The 16779-nt window shown below is 39.8% G+C and overlaps 1 protein-coding gene across 2 annotated transcripts; it reads left to right on the top strand.

Annotated features, from left to right (window-relative positions):
- Positions 1 to 507: 507 nt before the first annotated feature.
- LOC110827723 (cytochrome P450 4C1) lies at positions 508 to 16756 on the top strand. 2 transcript variants are annotated; one of them, XM_022059632.2, is made up of 12 exons: positions 508 to 657; positions 5108 to 5277; positions 6986 to 7092; positions 8614 to 8704; positions 9147 to 9332; positions 11247 to 11316; positions 11506 to 11705; positions 12305 to 12414; positions 13450 to 13518; positions 14946 to 15114; positions 15679 to 15858; positions 16427 to 16756. In XM_022059632.2, the coding sequence occupies exons 2-12, from the start codon at positions 5115 to 5117 to the stop codon at positions 16603 to 16605; spliced, it is 1524 nt and encodes a 507-aa protein (XP_021915324.1). In that variant the 5' UTR covers positions 508 to 657; positions 5108 to 5114; the 3' UTR covers positions 16606 to 16756. The 2 variants fall into 2 exon arrangements, with proteins under 2 accessions (XP_021915324.1, XP_021915325.1); XM_022059633.2 differs by lacking the exon at positions 508 to 657 and adding an exon at positions 4772 to 4896.
- The last annotated feature ends 23 nt before the right edge of the window (positions 16757 to 16779 follow it).

Below are 16779 nucleotides of genomic sequence, written 5' to 3'. Positions count from 1 at the left end.
TTCTGAAGGCTGGATCTTCAATCTTCTTCAGGTAAAAAGGTGGGGCGACACCTATTCTGTAGGATTCATTATGCAGACGGATGGGATCATGTTCCGTTATGCGAAAGGACTGCAGGTCGCGTGTTGTAAATGGCGGAGACAAAATATTGGTGAACAATAAATGAAAAACACAGACCCTCGGATCTCGACCTTGTGAGCAACTAACAGCTAGCTGGACGTGACAAAACGTGGCAGCACTAATTCTGTATCAACCTTATCGTTGCAATAATACCTCATAGCCCACTTCCACGTCGGTAAAGCCTACTGCAAGGAGACACTAACAAGGAGTCTTACGAAGAATTTCTGACACAATAAAGGACAAAATATTTTAGTGCTTCATTCAGATTTACTAAATGGCCTAATAGCTTGGAATTAACGAGTTTTTAGTGTGGGCTTAAGTCTTCGTTGGCTTAACCTTCACGTGAAATATACCCATAGAACTGATTCGAACTCGGAACATCGAATTACGTAAATTCTGAGAAGCTGCGATGTGTTCCTGGCCCCGTTTATCACTCTGCGCCACTTTCTACTAGTTTCAGTTACCTCAGCTTTCGGTAGGGAGTCAGTTGGACTTCATGGATTCTGCAGACCAGCTGTTGTAAACCAAGACGTACACAGGTAAGAGTTTCATTCTGCTGTGTGGGTGTTTGACGATAAATGCCTTTTCAATTAATAGCCAATATCAGACAAACATCTTGAAAACAACACATTATATGACAGGAACGTGCATAATGCATATTATTCAAGGATATGGTTTTTGTGTGGTCCATTTTGATCCACCGATTGAAATATTAATGCCTAGTCGTGCATACACAATTATAATATAAACTGGGATGGTCCATAACGTGTGTTCCCTCAGAATAATAGTCTTCGTGTTAGACCCAAGTGCCAAGAAACTCCTTGTGGTACTATTTTTGAAGACAAATAACCAGTTTTCGTCACATTTAGAATTACTTTGTTTTTTTCTTCAGAAATGACATATTACCATAGTATATGTTCAAATACACTTTTATTAAACATACACAAATTCCTATGGATGTACATATTATCTGAAATATTATCCTGTAATAGATAATATCTGACAGTTTCTATCTGGAACGATTTCATTTTTACAATAGGGTTTTGAAGTCAGTAGCATGTGTGGCACTTGTAGCAGACAGGTAAGAATCATGACTTCTTCTAATCAATTAGAGCAAAAATAAAAAAAAAATACTTGTAATAACTTGTAATACATTAACAAATAATTTCGCGTACTTGGTTATAACCGGCCTCGGGCAGGATGTGGTCCGCGGATCGCCAGTTCGGGAATTCTGATGTAAGACATGCCATCTATTTTATTTTTTTGTCAACACTTGTCGGCACATAACTGAATCATGCTTTCTTTTACAGTTTGTGAAGTAACACTTTGTTTATTTTGTAAAGTGAAAATAACGCATTCTCAACTGCTTTGTTGACACAACTATGCATGAGTTACGAGTTTAGACTGCAGAGTACAGTCACAGCAAAAACCAAAACAAAGTGAATGACTTATTAGTTAGTCTGCAAACTATTCGAGGAGAGACAAATGCTGGAGTAGGCCAGTAACTCCACAAAAGAACAGAAACACATATTTCTTCATTGTTTGTTTCCCTAATCTAACTTTCATGTTTTACGTTTGCCAATAAATCAAGCATTGTGACATTGGCGGTACGTGTAGAAGGGTTATGGACTCGCAACATTCATTTACAAAAAGATAGGGAAAGAGGCCACTTAGAAAAACAGAACGTCGCTGTGAGGGCAATATTAAAGTGGATATTAATAAAAACGTTTTTGGGAATGTGGACTGAATGAAGGTTACACCTAGTAGTGACCTTGTGTGAGGACGGTTTTATGTTTCAGGGGATTGCAAAACGTTTCAGATAGCCTAAATTATATACGAGGTGCGATCGGAAAGTTTAAAGACTGCGCCTATAAAAACCCGTACACTTATCTCAGGTATTAAATTCATCCATCACCCTCGAAGTAGTTCCCCTGGGAGTGAACACAACGATCCCAGCGCCGCTGCCAAGCCTGGAAGCATCCCTGGAAATCTTTCTTTTTCAGCCTGTCAAGCACCATCTGCGATTCTGCCTGAATCTCTTCTATTGTGAAGATTGCTGCTTCGTTTCCGGATCGTACCCGTAAACCCAGCTTTCATCACCTGTGATAACCTTAGAAAGGAAGTTGGGGTCGGTTCTTGCAAGATCTTTGAGCTCCTGACAAACGAGAAATCGATTCTGCTTCTGGTCCTCAGACAGGAGCCTTGGCACAAACTTGGCTGCGATGCGTCGCATGTGGAGTTCTTCCTTTAGAATCAGCTGACAGGTCCCATAGGCTATGTCGCACAAGTCGTTGATGGTACGACGTCGATCTTTGTGAATGGCCTGCCGAATCTTCGTAACATTTTCGGGCGTTGTGCTCGAAGATGGTCGTCCAGAACGCTCGTCATCATCGACAGAGGTTCGGCCATTTTTAAAACGTGAATGCCACACAAAAGTTTGTGTACGACCCATTGCGGACTCCCCAAATGCTTGCTTTAGCATTTCATAGGTTTCCGTAGCCGTTTTGGCGAGTCTTTGGCAAAATTTGATGCACACTCTTTGTTCATGAAAATCCGCCATTCCGAAATCGCAGGAGGGTTGGTGTAATGCACTACCAAAACGCCCGTAACTAAGAAACAAATGCTAATTCGATGATGCCGGCTGGCACACTGATTCACTATGAATGTAGGCCGCACCCCCTAGCGGCAGAAGCTAGTACTACATCCGATTCGCCCTCTATTGACACAGTCTAGAAACTTTCCGATCGCACCTCGTACACCAATGGAATTAATATGTTATATTGTGACACTTTTACACATACAATGTATTGCTTGTACGAAAGAGACGCTTTCTCAGCTATATGTTATGGACTTATGGCGTCGACTGTTGGGGCGATTACGAATCATGAAATGTGTTGCATCCCACAGCAGCCGTTTCGGTCGGTGAAATGAGGGTACGTAGTTCGTTCAGTGGAAAATATCTTATATTGCTCCAAGTCTCAACCTTCGTTCTATATACCAAGGTGCATGGGCCAGCAGCTTCAGTGGTTCACGTGCCAATATCATATTTCAAACCTCCAACATAACATCTAATAATTGTATAAAACGCGCCTTTCCTGGATTTAACAAATGGAGACGACGTGAAAGGAGTCGGTTTTAGCCTTTTCTGAGGAACTTTCCCAGAAATGACCTGTATTGGTTGAAGAAATTAACTGAGAACTTAGTCAGGATGGTCAGTAACCAGGCCCAGATTCGAACCCAGATTTCCCTAACGCGAAGTAGAATTACTAACATCTCGATCAAACTGGTTTTCATGAGCTTGTACTTAATGCATAGACGTAACCTTAGTTTCCGAGGAAATGTTAAATTTCCTACAGAAAAAAGTTTACTAACGTTTTCACTCCGAATAGTGATTTCTTCCCTCTAGAGAACAGTTTAAAACATCTATTAATGAATCCCATAATGATGGTGATGATGGCAACAGCAGCAGCAGCGTTAATTCAAACGTTTTACTTCGTAAACTAGCCACCGTAGCTACAGGATAATAATCTTAAGTTTACTTCCGCTTTCGATATTTGACAATCAGACGCTCTGCCCTCGGAAGGAGGTTGGTGCTTCGCAAATAAGAAAATAAGATAGTTGCTATTAAGAAGGCGCCATTGTAAACATTTTGCTTTTGATTTGTGAGGACTTGCTTCATTCGGTGCTATGTAGTTTTGTTCTAAGTTATCACCAATTCTGGGAGCGTGTTTTACAATAAAACATACTCTTCTACGAGCGGAAATATTTGTAGAACAGACTGTAGTGAACGGGATGTAGTTCGAAAGCGGATCTAAAATGACTTCCTATACTTAAAATAGACAAGAAGGCGGATAAATATAAGGAACTATAAAAAAAAGACTGGAAGGTAGCAAAGTACATATATCATAAAGTTTAGAGCCACACATTAGACTGTATGCACAACCTAAATGTACCTAAACTGATACTTACGGGAAGGTTATGTTGCATTATCAAGCGAGAAGAATTTTTAGTAGCGAAGTATTCTGGAATTTTTTTTGGAAAGAATCCTGTGTTCTAAGAAATTCTATTTACAAATAGATATTTTAGTACGCATGTATATTTAAAGAATTGTTTTAAATATTACCGACGCTAAATTCTTTCTGCGGGGCTGCTCCTGGGTAGAGCTAAACGACTAACGTTTTTCAAAGAACACAACACAAAAATTGTGGACGGTTTCGCCGAGTGAATGTAGGGAAAATTTCCGGTTAAACTCCTCAATGAATATTTCTTTGGAAGCTTGAATAAATATTTAAGTATGTAACTTATCAAGACACGTGCTGAGATATGGAGCACTTTCGAAAAAACTCTTTGCTTACTGAATAGTTTGCAGGTCAGCAAGATGAGTTTTACAATACCAACATTTCTAGAAAAACTCTATGGATTGCCTATCGACGGGAAGTAACAATGCGCACTTATATGTGATTCATGACTGTTACATTTCAAGTTATAGCTGCATTAAAGTTGCAAGACAAATTCTCAAAACTTCCAAACTGTTGCGAAGTTGTAACGAACAAAAAAAGATAGAGAGAGAGATAGAGAGAAAGAGAGAAAGAGAAAGGAGACGTTCCGGCGTATACATAATTTGTAGGTAAGTCATCAGTATGGCCATGGAACCAAACTGCACATGTCAAGTAACGAGTTCCTTCCAATGGATTTTGTGTAATTGAAGCATTGGGTGCAAAAAGGACGCGGTTGCACATTAACGAACGTTTGCATAACAACAAAACACTCGTTCAAATGTAAGATCCTGCTCAGTACCAGTAGGACTTCTTTCCATTTATGAAATGATGAAAAGATAAACTTCGGCAAAAACTGGAGCATTCAACCATTCTATTAATTCTGTTCCGTAGACGTGACGGGAAACTGCAAGTGTTTGTTACAAAGCTTGTCAAACGGAGCTAGGTTTTCAGAAAAGATTTAAGTATTTCAAACACGTGACTTCTGTTTCAGATTCAAGATGCTGTTACTGTTACTCAGTCTGGTGGCTGCTGCCCTCTACTTAGTACTGCAACATTATCGTGCCAAAATGCGCCCCCTGGTAGAGAAAGCGGAGAAGATTCCGGGACCTCAGACACAACCGCTATTTGGAAATGCCCTGAAATTCGGCACCAGCACGAAACGTAACGTGAAATTCTTTGCTTTTCTTGCAAGTAATTCACTCACTATGTTGCAATCTGGCGGTACTAATCCTATTCTAGTAGTTCCTTACCATAAACAAATGTCTCTTTCATCGTTTAACATGGCGTTTCATTAACTCCATTATGCAGAATCCTTGATATTACAGTCTCAGTTAATCAAGAAATTCACCCGCACTTCATGGAACCAAAGGTTTATTACCATGTAAACCAAAGCTTATTACTAATCCTAGTCTTAAACTCAATTCAATCCTCACCCTACAAATCCATTTTCCTAAGTTCCATTTTATTTTTACTCTCTCATCAGCCTTCCAAGCCCTTCAGGATTCCTAATCAAAATTTTACACACATTTCTCATCTGCCCTCCAAGTTCATCCTCCTTAGATTTGGTCATTCAAAATAGGCCCATTTTGTAAAACTCCAAGTATGGAGGTCCTCATTATGTGACGTTTCTGGCCTGCTGTCACTTCATCCATCTTGGGCACTTTGTTGGTAGTACAAGCTGGCATCTCAATACCAACAACATGTCAATACTTTACTAGTAAACAATATAGGAATATAAGAATGCATCACCTAGATATTCTACCATCCAAAACCGCCACAATCAATAACACAACACATTTTCGTGTTACATAGTCCGTGAGATTTATCTCCTTGACATTAGATCAAAACTACGAATTAAGAAAAGCCATTTTAAACAAAGTTTTATCAACTGCGTGTTGTTACAGGATGGTTTTAAACGAGGAAAGAAGAATAAATTAATTGTGGTTTATTCAATATTGTTATCAGCAGCTCAGACTATGCCTAATGCATATAGTGTCAAATTATAGGATGATTAGTTAATAACTTTCATGTAACGCGTCTTACTTGGGTAACTACACTTCACAAATATTGTACAACTGATATTAATTTATTAGTAATAGCATTTTCGAACTAAAATTTAAAGAGTAATAAAGAATTAGGATCTCACTGATCTCCAAGCGTTTCAATCCTTTTTCCATCACGTGATATGTTAACTGAGTAAAATTATCGCCATCAAATCTACAAATTGTTTGTGGTGTTCTTATTTTCCTAAGTTGTCTTCAGCGGATGAATAAGAAGTTGACGAATAACGACCCTAGCACCCCGACCATCTGGTATCCACTGTGCTTCCTTTTCTGTGTTATGAATTGGAAAGGATGCGGAGAAAGCGGCTGTGCACTGTCTCCATCTTCAGTCCTGAAGATGGAGAAAGTATATTTCTCCGAAATGCTGGTGTCTACTGACAAGTCCACATGGCACCAAAACACAGAAAAACAGACTTCATTGTTACGCAAACGAAAATTTACTACTGCGGCAGTCTCATTGTAGAGTTCTGAAGGAAAAGATGCCCTTCTTTGTAACACTATTAGCGAAATAAGTAGGTCTGTCTCTTCCATGTTTCAAATATTGAAATCCTGGACACTGGAATGACGATGAGGTATACAACAATAGATGACATGTGTATTTAGAGACATGTACAGTGACAGAAATTTTGGTCTGATGACCTACTTCTCATGTAGCTTTACAACACGACATGCAACATGTAGGTCTGCATAAATTCTACGCGGATGCAACACTTACATGGCCCTACCCTTCAGAACTCTTCATCCATTATACAGAATTATCTGAATCGGATAGGTACTGACATGACGTGTTCTGAATGTGCTTCCAGAGTTCTTTGACTACATGATGTGGCTGACTGGAACACACGGGCCAATTGCACGTGTTTGGGTCGGCCCAGTACTGGCTGTCCTTTTGGCAGATCCTAAATATATCGAGGTGAGTAAGTCATTCAGCTCTTCTTAACATATGACCAAAGCGCCGTTGAATGTGGCATTACTCATGTCTACTGTCCAGGTTTAAACAAATCTCCCGTACATGAGGATTGGGAGGAAGGCGGACAACACAGGTGACGCACAGTTAAGTTACTGAAACACTGATATTCAGCATCTTCAGCCTATGCACATCAATAAAATGCAATCGTCTAATTGTCTATATTTCCACCTGGATATCTTGTTAGTACCAAAGACAATCTATGTTCACAGATATTTCGTTGCTTAGCAACAATTTAATCCATCAAGTGATTACTCAGCGCCGCTGCGTTGGTCAAGACTGAAACCCTGGCAAATATTCGTATCATTGCAAAACTGTTTTCGGTATTTTATTTAAAAAAACAGGGAAAAGGAAGGCACTGTATGAGATTACGTGGTGCGATCGGAAGGTTTCTAGACTGCGCGTATAAAAACCCGTACACTTATCTCAGGTATTAAATTCATCCATCACCCTCAAAGTAGTTCCCCTGGGAGTGAACACAACGATCCCAGCGCCGCTGCCAAGCCTGGAAGCATCCCTGGAAATCTTTCTTTGTCAGCCTGTCAAGCACCATCTGCGATTCTGCCTGAATCTCTTGCCAAAGACTCGCCAAAACGGCTACGGAAACCTATGAAATGTTAAAGCAAGCATTTGGGGAGTCCGCAATGGGTCGTGCATAAACGTTTGTGTGGCATTCACGTTTTAAAAATGGCCGAACCTCTGTCGATGACGACGAGCGTTCTGGACGACCATCTTCGAGCACAACGCCCGAAAATGTTACGAAGATTCGGCAGGCCATTCACGAAGATCGACGTCGTACCATCAACGGCTTGTGCGACTTTGTTGGGATAGGCTATGGGACCTGTCAGCTGATTCTAAAGGACGGAAGCGGCCGTCAAAGTGGCGCAACCACAACTGGCTGCTGCATCATGACAACGCGCCAGCGCACACCGCCCTCAAAGTTCGGCAGTTTTTGGCCTCAAACACCATGGCCGTCATCCCGCACCCTCCTTAGCTCCGTGTGACTTCTTCCTCTTCCCAAAGATGAAAATTCAGCTAAAGGGAAGGAGATTTGAGACGATAGAAGAGATTCAGGCAGAATCGCAGATGGTGCTTGACAGGCTGACAAAGAAAGATTTCCAGGGATGCTTCCAGGCTTGGCAGCGGCGCTGGGATCGTTGTGTTCACTCCCAGGGGAACTACTTCGAGGGTGATGGATGAATTTAATACCTGAGATAAGTGTACGGGTTTCTATACGCGCAGTCTTGAAACTTTCCGATCGCACCTCGTATATTTGTAGTTTTTAGATACCTACGAATTTTATTTAGGCTTTTTTCCTCGCAGGCCAATTCCCGTTCAGAAATTACATTAAGGCCATGGAGTAATGCGGGTAGTTTTTAATATTAGTGAAGTAATATAAATTAATACAATAAAATACTCGTACTGTCTAAAAGAAGCGAGTGGTATCATTCTAAATTTTGTTTGCAGATAATACTAGGAAGCAACAAAATTATAGACAAGGCAATTCTTTACAAGTTCGGGGAGCCGTGGCTAGGAAAGGGGATGCTCACCAACTCTGGTAAGTTTAGCCAAGAACCACGTCATGGCGGAATAGAAGTAAATTCATAACCACGGCATTAGATGGAGGAGAGTGATAATCTTCGAGATCCAGTTTATTTACCCTAGCACCAATTAGATACGAGTATTAATAACCCTACAGGAAGTCTGGACAAAACAGGAGAGAAGAAAAAGTTTCTTGACCTGCCGGGACACGAACTAAGGTCACCCAAGCATTACCAGTCATATCGCTGGCTGGATGTTCTCGGCTCGTTCCAAAAACTTTATATCAAGGTAAAATACGTGACTAGTCTAATAATGTGACCAGTTATTTTATATGAGTGTGAAACGCGGACTATTATCAGAAAGAAGAACACATTATTACAAAATTCTCTGAAATTTTTTTTAATCCAAGACGGATGAAATAAAGTGAGCCAGTTATTGATGGAGTAACTTTTCTGTAGGTTTGACGTGGAAGAGGCACCGCAAAATCATCATGCCAGCATTCCACGTCAAGATCCTGGACAAGTTCGTGCATATATTCAACGCAAATTCCGCAATCCTGCTGGACCGTCTGGCTAAACACGTAGGCGGTCCTGGGTTCGACGTCTACCCCTACATGAACCTCGTCACGCTAGACGTCATTTGTGGTGAGCAACTGCTACAACAACAAAATTACAGTTAGTTAAAGCTGGATATTCTTCTTATTCATTTTGTCCATTTTTATGTCGGTGGTAAGACATAGGTTCTGAGGATGATTTCGGGACAGTGACGTGTTTTAATTTGATTGCAACATGCAGTTTCAGGTGAGAATTTCCTTCCACACATGATAATTCGCAAAACTGGCATAAAAGTATAAGCTCTGGGGAAATTATGTAATAAATAATAACATTTATTGCCACTTGGGATATAGCTGTGTCTTGGAATTGAACCAATGGCCCTGTACTGCTATTTTGTCATTACCTGAATTGGTTGAGGAAAAGTACAAAAACCTCAGTCAGAAGAGCCGGTCTCGAAATACGAAGCAAGAATGTTAAATTCGGTTTATTGTCCTTGTTTTTATTCCCTTGTGACAACACAGTCGTATTCCAGCCTTAGCGTCAACTAACACGTTTATAAGTAGGATCCATTAATAATTTAAACTAACTGTAGATCTCCACAGATGGAGGAATCGTGTAGCCTCTACCAGAAATACTAATGCTTAGGGTCTAGCATTAGGCCATGGGTGGACAGACGGATCGTCAGGCGGTCTTATGATATGCATAACTGTACCGAATGAAGAACAAATCGTTGCGAATCCAAACGAACCAATTAATCCTGGGTTCTTTATTGCTAAATCGTAATAGGACCATCATATTAAATTATAAAACTGTTTCAAAATTGTCTTTAAATTGCTAAATTATGTGATTACAATTTACAAAAAAATATTTAATTTACTGGTACTCTACCACAGAAAATTTCTGCAGTCCAGCACAGTACTATAACCACTCTGTAGTCACGATAATGATTCATCCATCCACTCTGCAGAGACAGTTAACAGCTCACAAAACAGTTGATTTTCTTGCATTAGTTTATCGTACTTCCGGCCTGGCCAACAAATTACAGCTTCCTTTCAACAGCTCACTTTCAAACCATTACCAATAGAAAGTAACTTTTCGCATAGCAAGAGAACTGTTACTGATAATGTACACGTAAAGTTGCAAATGCCAAACCGAAAGAGAGTGTGTTTTACAAATTGGATTTCGTTTATCTGTGTTTTTGGAATACTTGCAGGTGAAACAGGTCCAGGAAATATCTGATTTTTCATGTCAAAAATATTAAAGATTTGAACTGATTCTTAAGAAATTGTTCGTTCAGGTTGATGGTTTAGACAATTTATTTTAAATTCTCCGTTCAGAATTATGCAGTTCGGTTTATGGTTTACGGTTCGGTTCGATTCAAGCCCTGATTCTCTTACATTGAATTTGTGGCTTTGTTTCTACTATGACTGACCAAGTTCCACAGCCAAATAGGGGTATGAACTTAAGATTTTGCTCAATTTAATCTTTACGTTTCAGACAGACGGGAAGACGACAGATTCTCTGCTGAATGACAGTAATCTATCCACGTATTGTATTTTTTAAATTTGTTACTGTTTTTCACAAATATTTGAACGTTACTACATTCTTATATGATTCATTTTATATCTGTTTATCATGATATCGTCTTTCTTGCTGACGGTAAAATTAAAACTCTACAGATTCTAGATGTCGGCGTCAGGTTCAGATGGGTGGTCAGATTTATACCGGAGAAAGAGTTCCCGAAACTCACAGAACAGAAGTCTGAGTGGCCTCAGAATCTCTCAGAATAATATGGGGGAGAGTAAAATCCCTGATCCTGCCGAAAATCCAAACACAACCCTTCCGCTCATAATCATCAATTTTTTATAACTATCACGACTTATAAATTAATAAAAATAAATAAGGGTGAATATATAAACAGACACGCATAGTTTCGTTAAATTATGGAAATTAAATATGCACTGTGCCTCAATGCGTGATGCTGTCTAACTTGTTTCGTTGCAGAATCTGCAATGGGCGTGAAAATCAACGCTCAGCTGGACAGCTCCTCGGACTATGTGAACAGTGTGCAGATGTAAGAAACAGAATTATGGAAAACGGGTAGACCTGCATGAATTATTTCACGATGATTATTTAGAATAGGCCTGTTTTAATCACTAGAAAAGCATCGAGAAAAACTTGCGATCGATGTTTTAATGTAGTCGACTCCGATTAGAATAAAGTTCTTCCCAGTCACTCCAGTGACAATCGCTGGTTCTTGCAGTCTGGGGGACGCCATGTTCCGTCGGGCATTCATGCCATGGCTGCATCTAGATTCGATCTTCGCCCTCTCGTCTCTGGGCCGCATGCAGAAGAAGTGCCTCACGGTTCTGCACGGAATGACCAAGAAAGTTATCAAGAGCCGGAAGGAACAGATACTCAACAGCGAGACGGGGGAACAAGAAACTGATCTGCACGACATTGGTATCTGATTGACCTACATCTCCAGAAAAGTCTAACAGAGAATTCGTTGGCTTAAACAAACTTTATAGATTTTCAATTCTAAAGGGTTTTGACGACGATAGTTTACACTTAAAATTATTCATTGTCAGGACTTTTTTCATCGTCTGTTCTTTAAAACCACGACGTTTCGAAGGCTGGTTCTGTCTCCGTCTTCATGTGAGAGGAACCTACTCTGTTGGGTCCCTTAGATAGAGCTAGTCTCTGTCACTCTCACCTGAAGACGGAGACAGAATCAGCCTCCGAAACGTCGTGATTTTAAAGAACAGACGATGGAAAAAGTCCTGACAATGAATAATTTTAAGTTTATAGATTTTATCTACAAAAGTTCTTTTCGTTCAAACAGCATATGATATACTCGTAAAATACAGACCTCACTGAAGTGTACAGATTTTGACGTTTCGGCAACTAAGCACCTAACTCCGTGAAGGAGAGTCCTTTTTGAGAGGCTGGTAGTAAATTTTAACTAAAAAAATCCGCGCCTCTTATGAAAATCATAAGTTCATTCCCGCGTTTACAAAACTACTATTTGCCAGGCTGGTGATCGTGTGTTCTAATTTCAGGGGCAAAGCAGAAATACGCGTTCCTTGACCTGATGATTCAGGCGGTAAGGGATGGCGCTACTCTAACGGACCAAGAGCTGCAGGAAGAAGTAGACACCATTATGTTGGCGGTGAGCTGGTCTAACGATGTTATATAAATTGCAGATGTCATGAAATTGTATGCTATCCTGCATTTGCACATTCCGTGTCTCCCATCATCACTTTAGTAACACCTGAGCCAAAGCTGTTTATGTCCTGAAAATTTATATGGCGCTAATCTACTGCAGTTGGTAAAATAAAAATTACGTTAAGGCTGTCTTTTATTAACTGTTGAAAAAAGAAACTAACAGCACAACGATCAAACTAAATATTGGCAACTTGGTTGCAATGACTGACTAAACACATGATTGATTTGTAGATTATTTAACGACGCCTTAAATTTCCTTAGAGTACACCTATGCGGAGTGGAATGGTGGATAATTAACGATCTCGGAATCTGACAAGACATGAACAGATGCGACTGTCGCTCAGTTTAACGTACTATCTGTACATTTACCCGGAAAGACTGAGAAAATCAACGGAAAATGCCAGTCCCGATATCCGGTCTCCGGGCCGAGATTTTAACCTGGAAACTGTAGAATACGAAGCAGAAATGTAAACCACACAATCGTGAAGCCAATTACTGAATGTGTGGAATATGGTAACCTACTGCTGAGCTATTACAGCTTATAATTATCGATACATGATTCGTATAGTTTATAAATTTGGAAATTTGGCTGCACCAAATCTGTACAGATGAAAATATTTTGAGCAAAACAAGTATCGTAAATACTTACAAAAACTTATTATTATTATTTTGAATAATGTATAAATTATGTAAGGAAAAAAATCAAAGAAGAAATGAAAACTTAGGAATTTATAGGACGAATACAACGGCTAAACAACAGAACCAGTAGGACTGCCTTCATATATATTAAATATCCATTATTATATGAAAACGAAAACATGTTTCAAATCTCTCAGAATTTGTCAAACGTACAGGTTTAATCAACGAGTTAAGATTCCAAATGTTCAGAAAAATATGAAAATAAGAATCTATAACACTAGTCTGTCCGTGTTCTTCACAGATTAATAATGTTGAATGATACAAATTTAATGTTATACAGGGCCACGACACAACAACGTCTGCTCTCAGCTTCAGCTGCTGGTGCCTTGCGGAAAATCCAGACGTTCAGGTAACGGAAAACTCGTAGCCATTTGCTTCTCACTTGCTTGAAAGGTAACGGGTGACACAGAGATAAGAGAAAACATTTAACTGAAAAATAAACCCGATACCCAAATATCCATTCAGCTCTAAATAACGGACTAACCAACCAAGTGAACTATCAATTAATTCACTTACTGTTAAGTATCCGATCAAAAGTACAGGTAAAGGTCTCTCACACTTAATCAAACAGCACGCCATGAATTCATACGGGTGGGTAGAATTTTTCTTTTTGCTCGTTCACAGAGTACGAATGCCCCAGTCACAAATGACAAAACACCAATTTTACTAATAGCCATAAATAAATTTCAAGGTGAACATTTACAAACGTTAATTGCACTGCTTAGAAACAATAAGTTTACGTACACTTAATACAGACACTTTTCATTGTCAAGGGTTTTAAATGTCATTTGTAGATGCAGTCCACATAAATGGTGAGTAATGAATCACAAATTACAAAAACGTCGAAATGAATAACACTTGCAGCGAGCGAAAGGAAGAACTGTACAGCGCACTATACCACATACAGAGTCGTCGGTTACGTGATCCAATGTTCATAAACTTCACAGAACACAAAGTACAATAAATGAACAGGTGTATCCAAATTTATAACATCATACAAGGAAGCTCAGACTACGGAAATAGTGAAAGAGTTTCGCAGAGAGCGTCATTACATGGGACGGACGTGCAAGTTTTACAAATCATGGATGCATAAGGATGATGAAATCACTATGCCCTCTGTGCAAAGATATCAAGGGCATTAACTTTCTGAGACCCAACCCGGAAACGATGTAAGCGTACAGATGGCGTCATACTTCCAGTCACAATCATTTACGTCGTATTTGTCCGCATATTACTTTTATTTGTCTTCCCATATATTTGTACCAGATGTCTATTAGGCAAAGGCACCAAAATATCTGAATTCTCTGAAGAGAAACGTAAGTTAATGCTCATGACTTTTCCGATACTTTTGAAACAGTTCCCAGGCAGAAAGGAGACCTACACTTTGCTAGGTTTTCCGTACTGGGTACTAGACAACTTGGTATAGTAAGGTTCTAGCGTTGATGCGAAGATTATATTTGAATGTTCCAGTAAAATTTTTGCATATTTTTTAATGATTACATTATTTTTACGCAAATACTCACTCAAAATTTGCGGTCTTATACTGTTAAATCAAGATGTATTTGGACTAAAAACTGTACGCCTACGAGAAGATTGGTACATAGAAATAAATACCCTATAAAGTGGTGAATAAATGGAATAATAATAATAATAATAAAAACAACAACAATACTGAAACGGCTATTCCCATTTCATTCGAGTTCACAGTTGACTAGTGGCCAGATCTGCAATAATTCAACTTGATTTAATATCTTACATGTCTTTCTGTCGATTAAGGAAAAAGTAGTGTCGGAGTTAAGAGAGATATTTGGTGACTCGAATCGCGACGCGACCTTACGCGACCTCCAGGAAATGAAGTATCTGGAGCAGGTGATCAAGGAGACGCTGAGGCTGTTCCCAAGTGTGCCTGTCTTCGGACGATTTGTAACCGAAGACTTGCCCATGGGTATGTGTTAACTGTTACAGTTCAGGCAACACGACAGACTTATACATTTGGGAGATTTTCGTGATTTCCCTCTGTTCTTGTAGACAATAAGATACAATATCTTCAAGGTCACGACAATTTTGTTCCATATCTCTCCCTATCCATCATTCATAAAGCAACCTGTTGTAAAAAAATTCCATGGAGCATAGACCCTGTTAATAAGTTCATAGTTGGTGTAATTCCCTGTCTTTTACGAAGTAGTTGTATTGCAGTGTTTACAAGAACCGGTCACTTGTCCAGATTAATAAAGTCCACATTCTCCCACTCTATTTCTTTAAGAAACATTCTAATATCCTCCCATCTATGCCTCGGATTTTCCAGCGATATCTTCCCTCCTTTCCCAGCTTAAGTTTTGTACAAATTCCTCATCTCCTCTCTGGATGTTGCATGCCTGTGCACGTCATCCACACAAATTGAATCGCCCGAAAAGTAAAAATTTAAAAGTACAAATACATTTCAGTGTTTACATAACGCTGTGAGATTATCGGCTAAATAAATAACGTAAGATACCGTTCCATCTTTCAGGTGATTATGTACTTCCTGCCGGCTGCAACGTCGGTTTCAATCCTTACATGTTACACCGGAACCCGGAATATTTTCCGGAGCCGGAAAAATTCGATCCAGATCGATTTTTGCCGGAAAACTGCCTGGGAAGACATCCTTACTGCTACATACCATTTAGCGCTGGCCCGAGAAACTGTTTAGGTATGTGGTGCATTGTATGGTTAAAAGCTGAAAACCCTGCAGGATTTATTTGTTTATCTATGAGATGGTGTATAGTTCAGTCAGTTTTCTGTCAGACTACGGACTGGACGGCCAGGGTCTGATCATCGACAAAGGATTTTTCCTCTAGCCTTCGTGTCCAAAAAATTTGAGGTCATCCAGCCTCGTATCCATTGATATCAAGGTTCCTTCTGCGGGGTAAAGTACGGACGGGGCGTGATGCTGACCACTCACCTCCTGATGTCTAAACCGAGTAGGAGCTACATTTCTCCCCGACAGCTTTATTTGACCATATATAAGTTACAATATTTCGTTCAGTTTTTGATGACACGGGATTTTGAAGTAGGAGTTCACTTAATGTTTTAATTAGGGCAAGGACATAAATAAATTTCCTACGTTAGATGCCTGGACAGAAAATGTCGCGTCAGTCCACACGTAGTATTGTTTAAAATACCTAACAGACTTCTATCAAACTCGGTAGGACCTACGGTAGACGAAAAGTAATTTTCCTTACCAGCCAATTCCCTTACAACTTCATTTTACGTTGCAGGCCTGAAGTTCGCAATGCTTGAAATGAAGGCAATCCTTTCGGCCCTGCTGAGGAGGTATCGACTGTTGCAATCCAACCCTCCACACCAACTTGACCTCACGGTGGTCCTCGTGCTAGAATCACTGACAGGAGTGGTACTCAGGCTTGATTCCAGGGGCTCACAACCAGTCAGCAGTTAACTGCTTTCAGTGAATTATGCTTCGGCGAACTCCTTTTCGGTCCGCTCCGTCAGAAGCGGCGCTACTGTTAAGTCCTAACAAACAGCATTTTCCATTCTTTCTTCTTCAAATATGTACATTCCTCTTGCTGGAATAAAATCTTACACTTTTACACCAGGTAACTACTTATGACAA

This window comes from Zootermopsis nevadensis, unplaced genomic scaffold, assembly GCF_977971745.1.
Source record: "Zootermopsis nevadensis isolate Lab colony 2312 unplaced genomic scaffold, Znev_1.0 Znev_ptg000020l, whole genome shotgun sequence".
In the NCBI taxonomy this organism is placed as follows: Eukaryota; Metazoa; Arthropoda; class Insecta; order Blattodea; family Termopsidae; genus Zootermopsis; species Zootermopsis nevadensis.
Note: the sequence above shows the minus strand (reverse complement) of the source record. Positions and strands in the feature narration are given on the sequence as shown.